This window comes from Polypterus senegalus, chromosome 2 (genome assembly GCF_016835505.1).
Source record: "Polypterus senegalus isolate Bchr_013 chromosome 2, ASM1683550v1, whole genome shotgun sequence".
Taxonomy (NCBI): domain Eukaryota; kingdom Metazoa; phylum Chordata; class Cladistia; order Polypteriformes; family Polypteridae; genus Polypterus; species Polypterus senegalus.
In genome coordinates this window covers 6,051,334-6,071,217 of record NC_053155.1, presented here as the reverse complement: position 1 = coordinate 6,071,217, position 19,884 = coordinate 6,051,334, and the positions used below count along the sequence as shown (strand labels likewise).

Here is a 19,884-nt window from a genome sequence, read left to right as displayed (position 1 = left end):
AACCGGAAGTGACGTCATTGCGGCCATTTTGGATTTGTGAGTTTGGAAATGTTTTATTTGTCGACCGGTTTTCTGTAGATAGAAAGAGATTTAGGTAAGTACCACGTGATAAACCCTTGTCTCACGAGATTTCACTCACCTTTAGGCTCTTTGACTGCCTCCAACTCGCACGTGTGTGACAATATATATATATAATTTTTAATGTAGGTAGATCATTTTGACCTGGTCATTTTAAAAGTAGCTTGCAAGCCGAAAAAGTTTGGGCACCCCTGAAATAGATTGTTGTAGACAAGGAACACACATGAAATGCATGTGTTACAAATAACGATATAGTATTTATTAAAGGTGTCATTTTGCTTGACTTCTCACTCTATACACTCTAAGCAACTGACACGCAGGTAAACTGACTTGAGCTGAGAAAACTGTGCGGGGTGGGGGGATGTGATAGCAGGCTGCTTACTGCTTGCTGCTTATCAACACATTTAAAGGACAAAAGATGGTGACAGAGATGTGCGAAGGGATTTAAGGTGGGATGGATCTACGAGTTTTTTCATAGGCTCTGGTAATTCTAGTGTTAAAGAGACATGTCATAGTGACATGTCAACCAAACAATACTGCACTACAGAACCAGGTTTAAGATTCTTACAATGAATTCAGCCCAAATATTTCAATGTAGCATTGCTGTAGATATTCTCATTGTAATTCAAAATAAGTAATCGTGCACTTAATTAGTGATTATTTGTGATCATTAAGTGCAGTAGAAAAGATATTTTGAATGTTAACCCCCTGGTTATACCAGCTAATGTCTGATTGTCAGATAAACTTTGACCTTCACCAGTCTGATAAAAGCCCATCAAGCCCGGCAGGTGTGTAAATAACATGTGAAGATGCCCGTTTGACCATCAATGCCAGGGGTGTCCAGCTCCAGTCCATGAGCACTACGGTGGCTGCAGGGTTTCATTCTCACTCTTTTCTAAATCAGTTACCAGTTTGTGCTGCTAATTAACTTCTTTCACCTTCATTTTAAATGACTTGTTATTTAAGACTCAGACCCCTCAATTAGAAGCTAAACATAATGGGATACAAAATGGGCCAACACATAACCAGCTCCCTGTGTCCGTCATATAATATCTGAACATAAAGAAAGCTGAAGGTCTCCATCATGTTGATCTGCTCAGGTCCACAAAACATTTGGGCTTTAAGAACAAAGAAAACCAACAGTTTAGGAAATGTCTGCCTTTGGAGAAGAGAGGTGACAAGCCATGGGATTAAATCACAGGTTTAATTAACGACAAGAATTGACATCAAATTAAGAAACTGGCTGGAGTTTGCGGCTCTGAGTTTGCTGTTGGCTCCTCACTTCATATCTCGTTTGTGTTTGGATGCCATTTAACAATTCAGAGGAACGAGTCTTAAAAAACATAGCAATGAAAAACAGTGGAAAAGAAGTCAAATAACAGCAGAAATTGGTGACTGGGTAAGAAAGTGGCAGCAAGGAAAACTGCCAGTGCAGCTCTCCAGGATCGAAGTTGTACCCCCGTGATCTGTGCCAACATTAAAAACACCCATCAGTACCAGTCATGCGTATCGACCTCGGCTCAGGAGGCCTGTAAATTACTGCTTCAGATGTAACTGATTCTGTTTAATATTTTCATACCTCAAATTCATTGAATTCACCTCCATTTTGAGAAGTCAGATTCAGCTCAACATATAAAACTGCTCAACACCTTTTTCTTTTCTGCATTTTCTGATTTTTGAAGGGACACAAACTCTTTTGGTGCTGCTTCAAATAAAGAAATTCTGTCAGATTGGCTAAGCCATTGTCAGTAAGCAGACATGAAGGTGGCTGTGTCCTCAGTAGAATGTCGATAATTAAAACAACTTTACTTAAAGATGAGCAACCATTTAGCAAAGAACACCTGAAACAGCAATGAAGTGTCTGGACTGGCCTTTTATTTTTAAGAATCACGTCACTAATCCAGGGCCGCTGATGGAGGACCCCATTCTAATTCTTTGTCTGTTTATGTCGTTTAGTGTTTGGCTGTCATTTGATCTGGATTCTTGGACAAAAATCAATTGCTGTGATAGCCTGAAGGCAGACATCCAGCTGTAGGAGAGACTGTCTTTTGTTTAAGCTATGGGTGCCAATCATTCTTTCGCTGACTCTTAACCTCAGTTTAGTGTCAGCTGACCCCACCAGGCCTTTCCTTGACATTCAGGTTTTAGTCTCATATGACCAGAATGATCAACCACAGGCAAATACCCCCAGCGGTGTCTCAGTGTGGCACTGCTTATCACTTGTTGAGTGACTCAACCCTACCAGCCTCGATAGACAGAACCAATTAGCAGGAAAAAGGTTGAACGTATGTGCACCCGAGAAACCTACAGAAGGAAAATGTCCACTACTTCCTTTATAACTCTTTGCAGGTAACAGAACTCTGATTACCTTCTCGCGCAGAGCAGGACCCGTATTGCTTCAGGTGTGGCCATATCAAAGGCAGGATTGATCCCTTTAACTCCAAAGGGTAATGCAGTGCCAGACAAGATGAGATGAAGAGCATCTGTAATGGGGTTGGACATGGGGGCCACATTCAGTCCAGTCAAGGAAAGTAAGGAAGGTGAACAAACACGAAAGACCACAGGTAGAGCATCCTTGTAATCTTGATGAAGAATGGAGTGAAGAGATCAAAGATTACCAAGCAAACATCATTTTTATGGTAGCAAACGAAGACCAGTATGTGTGAAAGCTCAATTACTGTAAACTACGCTATGGCCAACAGTCACAAGGGGCAAGGAGCCAGAGTGGGAAAATTATCTTGACAAAGAAACATAAAGAGCACTGAACATCATTCTATGCGTGCAAGAGAAGCAATCAGAACAAAACATCACCTCGACGTGGAGTCAACAGGAACCAAATCAGAAGTACACACACTTTAATTCTGAGAACTACTGACTGTGACTGGGTACATCTTGAGATCTTAATGTGCGCTCAGGTTTGTAAGTCATGATAAGTTCAGACAAGTAAGCTGGACCTTCCCATTTAATGCTTTATATGTTAAAAGGAATATTTTGAAATCTGCCCTAAACTTAACCAGGAGGCAGTGTAAGGATTTAAGAACTGGAGTTATGTGTTCATATTTTCTTGTTTTTGTGATAATTCTTGCAGCCGCATTTTGGATTAACTGGAGGCTGTATAAAGTTTGAACAGCCAGTGAACACCGCATTGCAGTAGTCAATCCTACTAGAGATAAATGTAGGAATTAATTTCTCAGAATCCTGTTTATTTAGAAAGCGCCTTAATTTCCCAACATTTTTAAGATGGAAGAAACATGATTTGGACAACTTTGTAATATGTGCTTTAAATGACATGCTAGAATCACCATGACAATTCAGGTTCTAGAAACTTGATAAGTAACTAGGAATTGATCCATTCTGAATGAATAATGTTTCTTGGGAAATTATTTTGAGAAAAAATAGAGAAATAAAAATCACAATCTATGTGCCTTTCTCTATGGGAAAGAGGAAAAAGATCAAAGTAAAGTAACACAGATTTATGCGTTTTCATTGTTGTCCTTTGTCTGTATATACTGTTAGACCTGCAGTTCTTCTTCTGTTATCCTTATGTTATTATCATGTTACATTTTTTCATTGGGATTCATTTCCGAGGTGCTCCATGTATGACGTTTGTATGTTCTTCTTGTATACATATGGATATTCTTTCAGTGCGCCAGATTCCTCCCATAATCCAAAGACATGCATGTCAGGTGGGTTGGGGTTGCTAAATTAGCCTTTCAGTGTGTGTGTGTGTGTGTGTGTGTGTGTCCCTGTGTTGTGCCTGATTATTACTGGGATAGACTCCAGCTTCCCCACCACCTTACATTGGATAAGCAGGTTAAAAATGGATGTTTGGATCATTTAGTGCAGCACGCGTGTTTGGGTTATTTGATGATAAATATTCTAACAGCAGGTCTGAACCACAGACATAGAAAGTGAAAAGTGATTTGTGTGGACCATTTTATGAGCTCTTCATAATTATGGTGTCCTGGCTGGAAAGTGGTACAGAGACCTGGATTTACTTTTTGGTAGTTTCATAATTTAATTCATTTTAATCTACTGTATCTGAGTTTCCAGATGTTTTGGTATTTTTTGATGTAAAGTAAGATCTTGACAGAGTTAGATGAGGATATTTGTGGACCTTATTGTGTAAATTTAGGTTTGGTCTCCATGTCTACATGTGGATTCAGCTACTATACTGTAGTTGAGAAGTCTTTGTGTTAATAAAATTCATTTTCACTATTTCAGTTTACAATGTGGAAACAGACAGGGTGGGGGGCAGAAATGACACCAATGTTGTTATGATTGTATTTGAATTCCTGCCTATCCGCCTTTGGAAGCTGTCAATACTAGAAAATGTTGTTTCTTTCTGTTATTGATATGGTGCTCGGTATCTCAGATCACAGTCACGTGTATTAAATCTATTGAGTGAATATCATGACAGTCTATTGAATAAGAGTGATCTCCACTCTGTGAATTCTCTCACATGCCAAACCAAACCTGATCGCTTTTGTGTGATTGTCTCTGAAGATTTTGTTCTCCATGAAAACCTGAGATCAGTCATCACTACACAACACATGGGATAAACAACATAAAATACAAAAATATAATTTATAGTGCAGAGTGGACCATTAAATTTACCTTCTTACTGAACTGATCACAAACACGTCTTAGTGGCTTCACTTATCTCAACTGACTCAGAAAAATGACAAACACATCACAATGTTCTCACAAGTCTAACTTTGGTTATCAGATGATGTTGTAGGTCCTACCATTGCTGCCACTCCGTGTCCATGTCCTCCTGGGTTCTGAAATCCCATATCTTCTACATCTACAGTGTGCCTTCAAACTCTTGTATTCATTTGTCACTCTCTTCAAGCTCAAACTCCATCTTCACTCTTACTGGTAAGTTAAACTTTTCTTTTAATCTTGTGTTGCTATTCATATTTATTGAGTCAAATCTGTGGATCACCTCGAGTGTCAATATGAAGGCAAGTGTGACAAAAAAAGTTAGTTGTGCCACAAAATGCAAAACAAATGTGTTGTAAAAATTTCAGGTTGCACAAAGAGAACAAGAACTCAAAATGTGAAAGTAAATGTTGATAAGACCATGTGTGTCCTCTTGTGTGTCCAAACAGGAACAGTTGGGGGCAACACGGAGTGAAATCAGGAGGAGACTTGAGGAGAGAGAGAAGAAAATGAAGGAGATGAGAAATGTGGTGGAGCAGATAAAAGTGAGTTGAATTAAGACGACCCTTCAAATTATGGACATGAGAAATAAATGAAAACTTGAAAAGCCAGCAAAGCTTCACTGGTGATGACGTGTAGGGGCAGACAGAAGGACAGAAGACATTTTATTTTATCCTCCATGGTATTTCACTGTCAAAGTGCTTCTTGTTATTTCATTGCAGATTCAGACAGTAGGACCCTAAATTAGTGAAACCTGAACTCACCCGTCTAAACCCATGCTGACCGCTCACTAACACTCCTTTTCTTAACATGTGTTGCTTAGTATTTTATTTATTAATGATAGTAAAAAATAGATACATGTTAATCTTACAGGTATGTGTTGCACCTTCTTATCCCCTCAGTCTTCCTGGACTGCCACAAGGCACAAATAGACTTTTTGAGATGATCACTTTGTCAGTTCTGCTCCTCAGCTTTATTTTTTAAGTTTGTCCGGCTGATCTGGCACTCTGTAGATAACAATGACAATGACAGCTGTCAGCCAGGAAGGTAACACACTACATGAGTCTCTGGAACAAACCTTCATCTCATCTCCCCTAATATTTGAATCCCCAACTATCACTACTTCCCTCTTTCAGCAGACTAGTGTGGAGGTCAACCTTTAGGGTTTTTCATTCCTGCCTGGTATCTCAGGATTACCTGAGTCAACTCCTAGCAATACAAGGTCTTGAAAACAGGTGGACATCTCCAGCTTTGTGGTTAATGAGCTTAGACAGTGTGTACTGCTTACCTTACACTTACATCAGACTGTGACCTACCTGTCACTGCTCTAGCCAGTGTTGTGTCCTATGCCACTTTGGAGTGCACACTAACACCCCCTACAACACCTGGGTGAGCCATTCAAATATAAGCCATAGTAGCAAAGGCTATCAGTAATAATAAAAAAGTTAATAAGTGAACTAGAAATGAAGACTCAGCCCTGAGTTTGACATTGGAAATAAGAGGGACAATAAATAAGCCAAGAGTTCATGAAGTGAAATTAAATCAGAATTCCTTACCAACCACAACACACTTGTGTGTAATATCTCCATTTATGTTTGATATTGTCATCAACAGGGAGCATCAAACCAGAACCAAACCAAACCAGCACAAAACTACCCCACACACGTCTCTGGTGCTAAAGACTCTAATTTTCACACAATTACCTTCCATCACACAGGCATTTGTTTACAATACCCAAAATCATCATCATCTTCATCATCATCTTCTTCTTCTTCTCTAATTCCATGTCCATTTCACCTGGCTGGGCTGGAGAGACAATTTTTACTAGGAGACCATGTGGTACTTCCAGTACATAAGAGAAACACACCAGAATCCCTTCTGTGTTATAGTCCTCATAGGATAATTGAACTGTCCCCTCAGTAGGTCCTTCTAATATCTCTAAAGGACCTCTAAAGGGCTGACTGTTCAGATGTCATATCCCATTCACCCTTGCAGACACCTTGCCACCCAGAATACTAGATGAACATGTTGTCCTGGCTAATAATTCTCTGACTGCCCTCCCATTATTCTAGTCTGTTGTTTCAGTGAGGTACCACCAAACATCTTGACCAGGATGCCAGCCAATCCAAACTATCCTTTACAACATTAAAATGCCCACAAAGTGTTTCATGACTGGTAATTCTTATTATGTGACTCAATTCAATGTCTTTCTTTATTCAATCAGATATCTGTGGAAAGAGAAGTAAAGGAAAATGAGAAAAGCTTCATTGATCTGATCCACTGCATTGAAGAAGCTCAGAAGAACTTGTTTGAGAGGATGAGAGAACAAGAGAAGAGAGAAACAGAGAAGGCTGAAAGAGTCATGGAACAACTAGAGAAGGAGATTGAGGAGCTGAAGAAGAGAGACACTGAGCTGAAGGAGCTTTTGGACAACAAGGATCACGTCCACTTCATGCAGGTGAGGGAAGCTCCTTACAGGAAACCTAGTCAGATTGGGATGTGTGGGACCTGAGAACATTTAAAAAGAAATTCAAAAGATCTGAGGAGTTTTTACAACATGACAAGGATAGGTCATTCAAACCAACACAGAATGTCTATTCATATTCCTCTAATATTGTCAAAATGTATAAAAGTCTCTGAGTCTCTGCTTTTTAAACATCTCTGTCATATCACCTCCTAATATTTCTATTCTAAAACTCATAAGATTCAAATCCTTCAAACCCACAGTCCAGTCTCTCTTCCCTCGTCTTTCTTTTGTGCTGTTTGTTCATTTCTCTAATATGGAGACCAGCACTGCACACAATATTCCTGAACTGGACTCACAAGTGTGTTCTTCATGTGATGGAGATTCTCTTCTTGATTTATACTTCACACATCATGGACACTATATAACTCAGCTTCTCACTAGCCTTCTCTAATCTCTACTAGCTGAGGATGGTGATGAGTACACAAAGGGCCACAAGTCTTCATCACAAGTTACACCTTCTAGTGCAGACCTTCCATTGTGTAATTATACTGAGGAGCTCTCTTACTTCATGTATATTTGTTTATATTTAATTGAATTGATTTCACCTCAGAACTCTAAAAAGCCCAATGTCTTGCTCTCTTTGTCAAGTCAGTTCTTTTGCCCACCTGGCCTGTCCCTCAGTCCCCTTATCTACAGTCTGATTACTCTGCTCTTATGGTGTCCTGCATGAACAGCTTATTGAAAGTCAAGTCGATCTCTTATGTCTCTCTACACTGAAATACTCTGTCATTAATAACCAATAAATGAATGAGAGGTGATCTCCACATTTCAATCCCAGTTGACTGCCCACATGTGGTGTTGACACATAACGTAGTTTACTGGTTTGTCTTCTGTCTCTCTGTTGTGTCATCCTTGATGTGAACCCTGTCTCCATCTGGGGCACGTATAAGAAACTGGAAAGAATAAAACAGACGTCATAAGCATACTGCAATATTGAAGACCTTTGTACAGTATAGTCAATTGTGACAATTTCTGGGATATTGCCATGGTGATAGATACCAACCAATAGTTAAATAAGCAGCATGAAAAGGAAAGAAATAAAGAGCAAAACAAAACACAAAGTTTACGGTGAACGTAACAAACACAGACTATCTAAGACCAGAGAGAAGATTGTCTCACTTGGGTATCGAGTCCTCTTTCTTTTTGGAAATGGCCACCTTGAAGAATTTCCCAAAATAACTTTTCCTGAGCTGAGGTGGTACAGCAAGAAACAATTTATTAACACAGGAATCCCCACCAAACTTGTTTCCCTTGATCACCTTATTTTTCCCAACACATGTGAGGAAATTCGAATGGCCTTACCACCTTAACAAATTTTCTGCTGATAACCGCCAATCGCACTTCTGTGACATCTACTGACACGCAGACCTAAATTGCCATTTCATATTAATTTTTGCAACCAAGAAACCTACACAGACAGTAATTCAACAGAAATGTATTTATTATTTCAGGTATGACTGAATAAATGTGAAACACACACAAACACACACTCATGCATGAAAACGCCTTGATATGGAAACACTACTGGACTTCCAAGTCTGTACACATTCAGCAACATGTCATTTGAATCATTTTTTTATTCAGTTTGTAAAAAGGCGCTATATATGCACCCGACCCAACACAGTTTGGACACGGAGGCACACGTATAAAATAAATAAACTTTTTTTTTCTTCAGCTGAAGGGCACATCTTCCCCATGTCCCCTAGTCACAACACAGTCCCGAAAGCACCAACACACCACACACTTTCTCCTCACACCACCATTCCCCCCAGGCAACCTCGTCCTCCTCCACCCCACTCTGGCCGTTGAGTGGTTGAGTGGCTGCTGGCTCCTTTTATTGGGCACCCGGAAGTGCTCCAGGTGCCTGATTGCCGACATTTGGATGCACATCCAGGTGTGGCGAAACTAGTGCCCAGAAGGGTCCAGCAGCTCCTTCTGCAGCACCCCCTGGCTGCGCCTGCAGAACCCAACAGGGCTACACAAAACTCCTACCCCATGAAGCCCTGGGGGAGTCCGAGGCACCGCTGCAACCCAGGGAGGCAGCCATCTAGTGTCCATGGGGATATGTTGTGTTTCCCATGCTTGCTCCCCTGGTACATATGCAGCAGGGGCATCCCAGCCGGGCATGGGCCTTGGCCATCCGTCACAGGTTTTATTCCTGAATAAAAGCACAACTGTTTCATTATACCTTTTGTGAAAGTGTTTCTTTAATATTCCATGTCTTCTTTTTTTTAATTTTATTGATTTTATTAAAATCCAGTAGCATTCCATACAAGCAAGTCAAGTTTCACAAAACGAAGTTCGAAACCAATCAACTTCCAGCCATGAGAAAGAGAGCTAGGCCAACAGAGTAAAATTTTAATAATAGTAAAATTAAATAAATAAATAAGAGGGGAGAGAATCCGCTTCCTTAATGTAAATGTTTATTCTAAAATGTTATTGATTAGATTCTGCCAGGTTTCGAAAAAGTTTTATACAGACCCTCTACTTGAGAATTTAATTTTTTTTCAATTTCAAATAATATAAAACATCAGTTAACTAATGACTTATAATTGAAGAGAGGATTCTTCCAGTTGAGCAAGTTAAGTCTACGTGCCAATAGTGAAGTAAAAGCCATCAGAGTTTATTTGTCCTTCTCCACTTTAAGCCCCTCTGTGAGCCCACCAAACACAGCTGTTAGTGGATTAGGATGGATTGTGACACCAAGGCTGTCTGAAAGGTATTTAAAGATTTTAGTCCAAAATGATGTTAATATGATGCAGGCCCAAAACATGTGACCTAGTGAGGCTGGAGCTCGATTGCAACATTCCCAGGTTGGATTTTGGCCTGGAAACATTTTGGACAATCTTAAATGAGAGAGATGTTTTCCAGACATTAAATGCTGCATACATTTGAGAAGGTGGAAAAAGGTGATTATAGTGCAGAGGTGCTACAGATTACAGCATCTCTATCTTGAAGTACTTCCTACATTGGTTCCATATTCTGAGTGAGTGAAGCACAATTGGATTGTTAGTAAATTGGGGATAACTTGTATTTAATGGGGTACAAAGCAAGGAATATAAAGAAGTACTGCAAGATTTTATTTCTGTTGCGTACCAGGCCTGTGTATGGTCATCTATTTGTGTCCATGTCCAGGTTTTTATAGCTTGTATGTTTGCTGCCCAGTAATAAAACTGAAAGTTAGGTAGGGCCATGCCACCTTCTGCCTTAGGTCTTTGCAGGGTCACTCTTTGGACACGTGGATGTTTTGAATTCCAAATAAATGAGGTTATGGTTGAATCTAACTGCTTAAAAAACTATTTATTGATGTATATTGGAATGTTTTGAAATAGAAAAATAAACTCAGGAAGGATATTCATCTTGACAATGTCAATTCTTCCAGCTAAAGTGAAATGAAGGGTTTACCATCTATGCAAGTCTTGCTTAATTTTTTCCGTAGAGACATTGAAATTCTATTGATAAAAAGCTTAATGTTTACTTGTGATGTTGACCACGGGGTTTTTAAACTGATCTGCCATGATAAAAGGGAATGTGTCCAATCTAATATTGTGTGCTTGAGAATCCAATAGAAAGAGCACACTTTTATTCAGATTAATTCTGAGACAAGAGATCTTTTGAAATTCTGTAAGTGCTGTTAAGACTGTAATCACAGTATTTTGTGGGTCTGATATATACAGTAACATATCATCTGCAGAGAAATTCTCTGTTCCAGTCCTTCTCTGATAATCCCTTTTATCTAATAAGCATTTTGACAGTGAACTGCCCAGTGGCTCAATGGTGTTTGCTAAAAGCAGTGGTGACAAGGTGACATCCTTGTCTGGTACACTGATCTACTTTAAAGTAGTCTGAATTAATGTTGTTAATACAAACTGAAGCTTCTGGACTGGTATACAGTAGTTTGATCCATGTACAAATGTTCAGGCTAAACCTAATTTTTTTCAATGTGGTGAAACGGTAGTTCCATTCAATCATATCAAATGCTTTTTCTGCATCCAACAATAATAATATCTCTGGGGTGTTTGACTTTGAGGTTGAATATATTACATTTAATAGACGTCGAAGATTGGAAGTTGTCGGCCTTTAATAAATCCAGTTTGGTCTTGTGATATTACCGGAGGAAGCACTTTCTCAATCCTTCTAGCTAGGACTTTGGAGAGTATCTTCACATTCCACATCTTAATATGAAAATATTTGGATTTCACAGTCACAAAACAATTTGGCTTTTATCAAAAATTGAAAACAAATTAAAATAAATCACTTAAATGACATGTCGCTGTGAATGTGTAAAGACTGTGAACTCCAAATATCAGTCGGTACAAAATAAGATGTTTACATTCATATGTGTGATAATGTGTTTCATTTTCAAACGGACATATCTGATATAATAAAGTCAGTGTAAATGTATGGTACTTGTAAAAGTAAGCTCAATAAAAAAAAATGTTTAACACTAGAATTACCAGAGCCTATGAAAAAACTTGTAGATCCGTCCCACCTTAAATCCGTTCACACCTCTCCATCAGCGTCTTTTGTCCTGTATCCCATCCCCCCACCGCCGCAGAACCTGCTTAAAGTTCTCCCAGCTCATGCCTTGATTGATTATCTGGGAGTGAAGTGCTGGAGTTTAATAGATCGTTATTTGCAATACATGCATGTCATGTGTGTTCCGTTTCTACAATAATCTGTGTAAACACATCGTTAAAACAGAAATGTTTCTCATATTTTAGTAAAAAATTACAACATTTTGGCATAAACTATATAATGTGTGAAGCCTGAAGTCCAAAGATCAAGTAAACACTTTCACAAAAGGTGGAAGGATAAGACAACAGCTTCCGTGGCGTAGCGGTAAGATTTGCTGACTTGTAATCAAGACTCCCCGGTTCAACCTCCAATGCCTCCTATATTTGCCATTTTCAGTAGTGAGCTGCTCTTATTGTAAATATTATACAGTACACACATACATTTGAATTGCGTAACAGACCCTGTACATTTATAGGACTTGTAAAAGTTACCGTTATTTTTTTCACTTTTATTCTCTCAGTCACGATCATGATAAATACTACCGACCTAGGGATCTGATGCTGTTAATTTTTATTTGAAACTGGGAGTAACTGTAGATGTGAGTGGTGTTTTGAGGTAATGGAACTGGACATTCTCTGATCTGGAGGGATAAAAGCTAACACACAAACGCTGGTGAATCTGCCTTCTTCGTATCGCACTGTCACTTGATTTTTTAGAATAGTACAGAGTGGTCAGTTCAGCGCTATACAGTATGCAATCATCAAATTCAAATGTTAACAGTTCACACACACGCAAGGACCGTCCTTTCTACATTTACGACGTGTGTACCTGTTGCAATGTACACACTTCTCTCTATGCTTTGGTTTCTAGTACATTGAAAGAGCACCAGACACTGGCTGAGTTTACTTTCCTGGGGAAGTGGCTGTCTTGGAACAGAATCTTGTCGATGTTGCATCCTCCTTTTCTTTTTCCATCACCTTTTCTAGTAAGATGTGACAATGAAGTTCCTCTGCAAGGTGAACCATGAACACTCTTCTTTTCTCAGTGGACCCCATGCATGCCTTGCACAGTACATGTGCATTGATCGCCGCCAGGTCAAGCTCTCAATCACGATCATGCTCTAACCTCCTGATCTGACTCTAACTAACAGCGACAGTATAAATTCACACCCAATCTGACGCTGTTCGTTTTCAAATAATATTGCATTCGTGCGATGATGTTTTCTGATTGGTACTATTCAAGTCATAAAATGATTTCTTCAAAATGTCACATATATTGTCTCTTTCTTTCAGGTTTGTGATAGAAACCACAGCACAGACAGTAGTGTGCGCATTGCAACAGGTACACATGTCGTAAATGTAGGAAGGACGGTCCTTGCGTGCGTGTGAACTGTTAACATTTGAATCTGATCAATCAATCAATCAATCAACATTTATTTATATAGCACATTTTCATACAAATAAATGTAGCTCAAAGTGCTTTACAAATTGAATAGAAAAATAGAAGACACAATAAAAAATAAACATAAGTCAACATTAATTAACATAGAATAAGTAAGGTCCGATGGCCAGGGTGGACAGAACAAACAAAAAAAAACTCCAAAAGCTGGAGAAAAAAATAAAATCTGTAGGGGTTCCAGACCAAGAGACCGCCCAGTCCCCTCTGGGCAATCTACCTAACATAAGTCAAACAGTCCTCTTTGTATTTAGGGTTTTCATGGAAGGACCTGATGATGATGGTCACGTAGACTTCTGGCTTTCAGTCCATCAATGTTGGTGCATCATGATGCTTTGAGTAGGTGGTGGTGGCACAGGCCGCCACCACAAAGAAAACCGGAAAAAGAAACAGAAGAGAGTTGGGGTCAGTATGGATTTTGGAGCCACTGTGAATAGTTATTATTATGAATTGAACATACAGAGTATCAGGATTAAGTTAAAGTGAAGTTATGAGAAGGCCATGTTAAAGTAATGTGTTTTCAGCAGTTTTTTTAAACTGCTCTACTGTATCAGCCTGGCGAATTCCTATTGGCAGGCTATTCCAGATTTTAGGTGCATAGCAGCAGAAGGCCGCCTCACCACTTCTTTTATGTTTAGCTTTTGGAATTATAAGGAGACACTCATTTGAGGATCTGAGATTACGATTTGGAATATAACGTGTCAGACATTCCGATATATAAGATGGGGCGAGATTATTTAAGTCTTTATAAACCATAAACAGTATTTTAAAGTCAATCCTGAATGACACAGGCAACAAGTGTAGTGACATCAAAACTGGAGAAATGTGTTCGGATTTTCTTTTCCTAGTTAGGATTCTAGCAGCTGCATTCTGCACTCGTTGCAAGTGATTTATGTCTTCTGATGATTCCATATAGCGCTGAATTGACCTCTCTGTACTGTTCTTTCATCTGCATGTCCTGGAGTACAAAAGAAACAGCAACATGTGGGGATTGGCAAGATTGGAAAAAAAAAAAAACAAACACGCGGTCACCAATTACAAGCGCAACATGTTAAGTGAATGAATATGAACAATATGAATAATGTTGCATCTGTGCCACAATGTTTTCCAAAATGTACTATACAGGTCATAAAATGAATAATTCCAAATATTCATATATACGGTACCTATGTCTCTGTTTTTATGTTTTTTTTTTAACATCATAGACCATAAGATGCATACTAATTCAGGATCAGGAGCAGGAACACTCAATAAAAGTGACTAAAAAAAGTTCAAGTGATGGTGAGATATGAAGAAGGCAGATTCGCCAGTGTTTGTGTGTCAGCTTTCATCCCTCCAGTTGAGTGAATGTCCAATTCCATTACCTCAAAATACCACTCACATCTACAGTTACTCCCAGTTTCAAATGAAAATTAACAGCGTCAGATCCCTAGGTCGGTAGTATGTATCGTGATCGTGACTGAGAGAATAAAAGTGAAAAAAATAACGATAACTTTTACAAGTCCTATAAATGTACAGGGGCTGTTACAGACGCAAACCAAGTGTATGTGTGTACTGTATAATATTAACAATAAGAGCAGCTCACTACTGAAAACAGTAAATACAGGTGCTGGTCATAAAATTAGAATATCATGACAAAGTTGATTTATTTCAGTAATTCCATTCAAAAAGTGAAACTTGTATATTAGATTCATTCAATACACACAGACTGATGTATTTCAAATGTTTATTTCTTTTAATTTTGATGATTATAACTGACAACTAATGAAAGTCCCAAATTCAGTATCTCGGAAAATTAGAATATTGTGAAAAGGTTCAATATTGAAGACACCTGGTGCCACACTCTAATCAGCTAATTAACTCAAAACACCTGCAAAAGCCTTTAAATGGTCTTTCAGTCGAGTTCTGTAGGCTACACAATCATGGGGAAGACTGCTGACTTGACAGTTGTCCAAAAGACGACCATTGGCAGCTGGCACAAGGAGGGCAAGACACAAAAGGTCATTGCTAAAGAGGCTGGCTGTTCACAGAGCTCTGTGTCTAAGCACATTAATAGAGAGGCGAATGGAAGGACAAGATGTGGTAGAAAAAAGTGTATAAGCAATAGGGATAACCGCACCCTGGAGAGGACTGTGAAACAAAACTGTGGGGGAGATTCACAAAGAGTGGACTGCAGCTGGAGTCAGTGCTTCAAGAATCACCACACACAGACGTATGCAAGACATGGGTTTCAGCTGTCGCATTCCTTGTGTCAAGCCACTCTTGAACAAGAGACAGCGTCAGAAGCGTCTCGACTGGGCTAAAGACAAAAAGGACTGGACTGCTGCTGAGTGGTCCAAAGTTATGTTCTCTGATGAAAGTAAATTTTGCATTTCCTTTGGAAATCAAGGTCCCAGAGTCTGGAGGAAGAGAGGAGAGGCACAGAATCCACGTTGCATGAGGCCCTGTGTAAAGTTTCCACAGTCACTGATGGTTTGGGGTGCCATGTCATCTGCTGGTGTTGGTCCATTGTGTTTTCTGAGGTCCCAGGTCAATGCACCCGTCTACCAGGAAGTTTTAGAGCACTTCATGCTTCCTGCTGCTGACGAACTTTATGGAGATGCAGATTTCATTTTCCAACAGGACCTTGCACCGGCACACAGTGCCAAAGCTACCAGCACCTGGTTTAAGGACCATGGTATCCCTGTTCTTGATTGGCCAGCAAACTCACCTGACCTTAACCCCATAGAAATTCTATTGGGTATTGTGAAGATGAAGATGCAATTCAGATGAGCTGAAGGCCACTATCAGAGCAACATGGGCTCTCATAACACCAGAGCAGTGCCACAGACTGATCGACTCCATGCCACGTGGCATTGCTGCAGTTATCCAGGCCAAAGGAGCCCCAACTAAATATTGAGTGCTGTACATGCTCATACTTTTCATGTTCATAAATTTCAGTTGGCCAACATTTCTAAAAATCCTTTTTCTGCATTGGTCTTAATTGATATCCTAATTTGCCGAGATACTGAATTTGGGACTTTCATTAGTTGTCAGTTATAATCATCAAAATTAAAAGAAATAAACATTTGAAATACATCAGTCTGTGTGTAATGAATGAATTTAATATACAAGTTTCACTTTTTGAATGGAATTACTGAAATAAATCAACTTTGTCATGATATTCTAATTTTATGACCAGCACCTGTATAAGAGGCAGTCAGGATTGAACCGGGGATTCTTGATTACAAGTCAGCAAATCTTACCGGCTACACCACAGAAGCTGTTGTATTGTCCTTGAACCTTTTGTGAAAGTGTTTATTTGATCATTGGACTTCAGGCTTCACACATTATATAGTTTATGCCAACATTTTGTCATTTATTACTAAAATATGAAAAATGTTTCTGTTTTAACAATGTGTTTACACAGATTATTGTAGAAATGGAACACACATGAAATGCATGTCTTCCAAATAATGATCTATTATTATTACTGTAAAACTCCAGCACTTCACTCCCAGATAATCAATCAAGCCAATGCATGAGCTGGGAGATCTTTGTGCACATTCTGCGGTGGTGAGGGGATGGAATAGCAGGCTGCTTGCTGCTTGTCTTTATCGGCACATTTACAGGACAAAAGACGCTGACGTAGACATGCGAACGGATTTAAGCTGGGCCAGATCTAAGAGTTTTTTCGTAGACTCTGGTAATTCTAGTGTTAATGGTTGACTTCACAGAAGCGTGATTATCATAAATAAAAAATCACATTCAAGCAGTTATATTTGATATAATAAAGACATCCATTTGCTTTGTGTCTACAAGACGTAAAATTTCTTGTTTTGTCGTACATTTACACAGATCATTGTAGCATGGAACACACATGAACTGTATGCATTTCAAATACTGATATATCATTGCTAACATATCTCCTTACAACTCTTTGTCATATAATTTTTCAAAGCAGATTTGTGCTTTAAGTTAGAGAATTTGAGCTGGTGGTGTTACACAGAGAGTGTAAGTGTCAGGAGGGACAAACGGCTGTCTGAACGAGGGATGGGTCAATGGAGGTTCAGCGCTGCTAACTGACACATTTACAAAACAAAGGTGTAGTACGAGGATGTTGTACCGTGTTGGCCATTATGGATGTAGTGAAAAGTCAAATGAAATGACATCTTTTATTGGCTAACTAAAAAGATTATAATATGCAGGCTTTCATGGCAACTCAGGCCCCTTCTTCGTGCAGACGTACTCAAAACAAAGGTGGTTATCGGTGGGCAGTTGCTGCGCTGATAAGGACATAGGAGTTTCCTCATGCGTGTTTTGGGTGAAGTAGGCTTTACAGGGTGAATAAAAAATTTTGAAGTCATTGGGATGGTGTTAAAGATCTTCTAACAAATGATTTTTGTTCTCGATCCTCTTTGAAATTTCATCCCCTCTTGTTTCCTGATGCAGACTTTCTCATCTCGCTGTGTCCTTCCTGCTGATGGAGGCTTGCTCAGCTTTACTATCACTGCTGATTTCTCTTCTGAGGACCTGAGAAATGAGCTATCATGTCTGAAAAAGAGTTTGGAAAAGATCATCCAGTGGGATATCAAGACATCGACTCCATCAGGTACAGCGTCTGTTCATGTTGTTGTGAAATGCCACTCAATGTCCTCTTATTGTCCTCTTTAAAAGGACCAGAGTGAAGACAAGAGGACATTGAGTGGTGAGATACATGAAGAAGGCCTGCTCTTTGACATTTAATTTAATATTGAGATTGTTTTATTATACACTATGTAGCTGCGTTTATTCAGAATTACTCTGGTTCTGCAGCTTTAGTTTGCTTCATTGGATTCAACGATAGCTTGACACGCTGAAATGATTACACAGACAAAATATCTTAATTTCTAAAAGCTTTAGTAAAAATTCAAAGTAAAACAGTTCACACAAAAATAGAGAAATAATTGATACAGCAAAGAAAAGAAAAGATCTTGTTTAAGAAAAGTCCTGTTTAAAGCTTCTATATCTTATTTGTTTCTTGAAGTTATCTCACTTGTAAACTGCTAAATGAGTCTACCAGGCCATGCTAGCAATGAGACAAACTCCAAACACACACTGACTCAATTAACACACATTATTATTTATATAGCAAGAAAGTTCAATCTCATATTAACTTACATGGCGTGAAAGACTACACCATATTCTATGTAGAAGCTAATGTTCTGTAGAGATCACACAAACACTAATATGAATTTAACTTAAGAATTCACTTTCTAAGATTGGCTCTTACATTTCTGACCCCTAATTAGCTATGCAGGAGCTGACATAATTACTATACTATACTTTACTTAATAAGAGCCACTAACTTTATTTTAACATTAACTAACGCAGTTTTCAAGTCACTAATAAGAACACTGCAAACAAACATTTAAGGATTTCTTATTTCAAACTTTGGCAGTTTCTTGCAGCAGGCCCAGTTTATTCACAGGTCTGTCCAGTGTGCTGCACACAAACTCTTCTGACTGCCCCTTTGCCATCTGCCATTGTCTTGATGAGTCGCTCCTTTAATTACTCAGGAATTGTGGGGTGCAGCATCATCTACAATTAAAACAACCTCCCCTGTTCAAAGTTTCTTCTTGCTGTAAGCCATTTCTGACGTTCTTGAAGTGTTGGTAAATGCTCCTTAGTCCATCTTTTCCAAAACAAACCAGCTGTGTATTGAAGTTACTTACAGCGTCTTCGAGTGTGTTGGTCGTTTTTAGAAAAGAGTCCAGGAGGCTTGTCAGGTTGTGTCTTCATTAACATCAAGTGATTGGGTGTGAGAGCCTCCAAGTCATTTGGGTCGTCTGATGTCTTTGTCAGAGGTCTGTTATTGATGATTGAGTCAACTTCACACATCACTGTTTGTAGACTTTCATCATCGAGTGTCTGCTGGTTTAGTGTTGAGTTTAGAATCTTTCTTATTCTTCTGATTTGTCTCCCACACTCCACCTTGATGAGAGGCTGATGGTGGATTGAAAATCCATTTGATTTCTTTCTTCATGATACCGTTGCTGATTTTTTCTTGGTCTAGATTTTTAATCGCTTCACGTAGAGCTCTTTCTGCTCCAATAAAGTTTGTTCCATTATATGGGCACATGATTTTAACTTGTCCTCTTCTGCACATGAATCAGCGTATGGCATTGATACAACAATCAGAGTCTAAGCTGTGTGCCATCTCTATGTGGGCAGCTCTGTTTGTTAAACAAGTGAAGATTACTCCGTACCAGACTTGACCAGACTTCATCCTCTTTTGACTTGAAAAAGACCAAATTAATCAACTCCAACATTAGTGAACGGTGGTTGGTCAGGTACTAGACAATCTTCTGGTAAGTCTGCTATTTTTTACTCATCTGATTTTGCATTGTATATTCTGCATGTTGTGCACTTTGAAATGATTTTTCTGATAGTCGAGTCTGCTTGAGGTATCCAGTATTTCTGGCATAGCTTTGTGAGCACATAGTTGTGCCCACAATGTCTGATTTTTTTATGAATATGCTGCAATATGAGAGAAGCAATATGTGAATGTGTGTGAAGAATTATAGGATATTTAGTTTCAGCTGGCATTGCATAAGAAGCACAACTGGGTGAAGAAGTAGCACCAAAAAGATGTACTGTCATTTTGAATTCGTCAGGGTCTT

At 39.1% G+C, this 19,884-nt stretch overlaps 1 protein-coding gene across 2 annotated transcripts in view; it reads left to right on the top strand.

Annotated features, from left to right (window-relative positions):
- Positions 1–19,884, top strand: part of LOC120521723 (NACHT, LRR and PYD domains-containing protein 3-like) — a 106,011-nt gene that overhangs the window by 20,876 nt on the left and 65,251 nt on the right. For both annotated transcript variants that reach the window (XM_039743127.1, XM_039743132.1), the window contains exons 2-4: positions 5,193–5,288; positions 6,968–7,201; positions 17,675–17,834. In XM_039743127.1, coding sequence (XP_039599061.1) covers positions 5,193–5,288; positions 6,968–7,201; positions 17,675–17,834 — 490 coding nt within the window. The remainder of the gene's footprint in view (positions 1–5,192; positions 5,289–6,967; positions 7,202–17,674; positions 17,835–19,884) is intronic.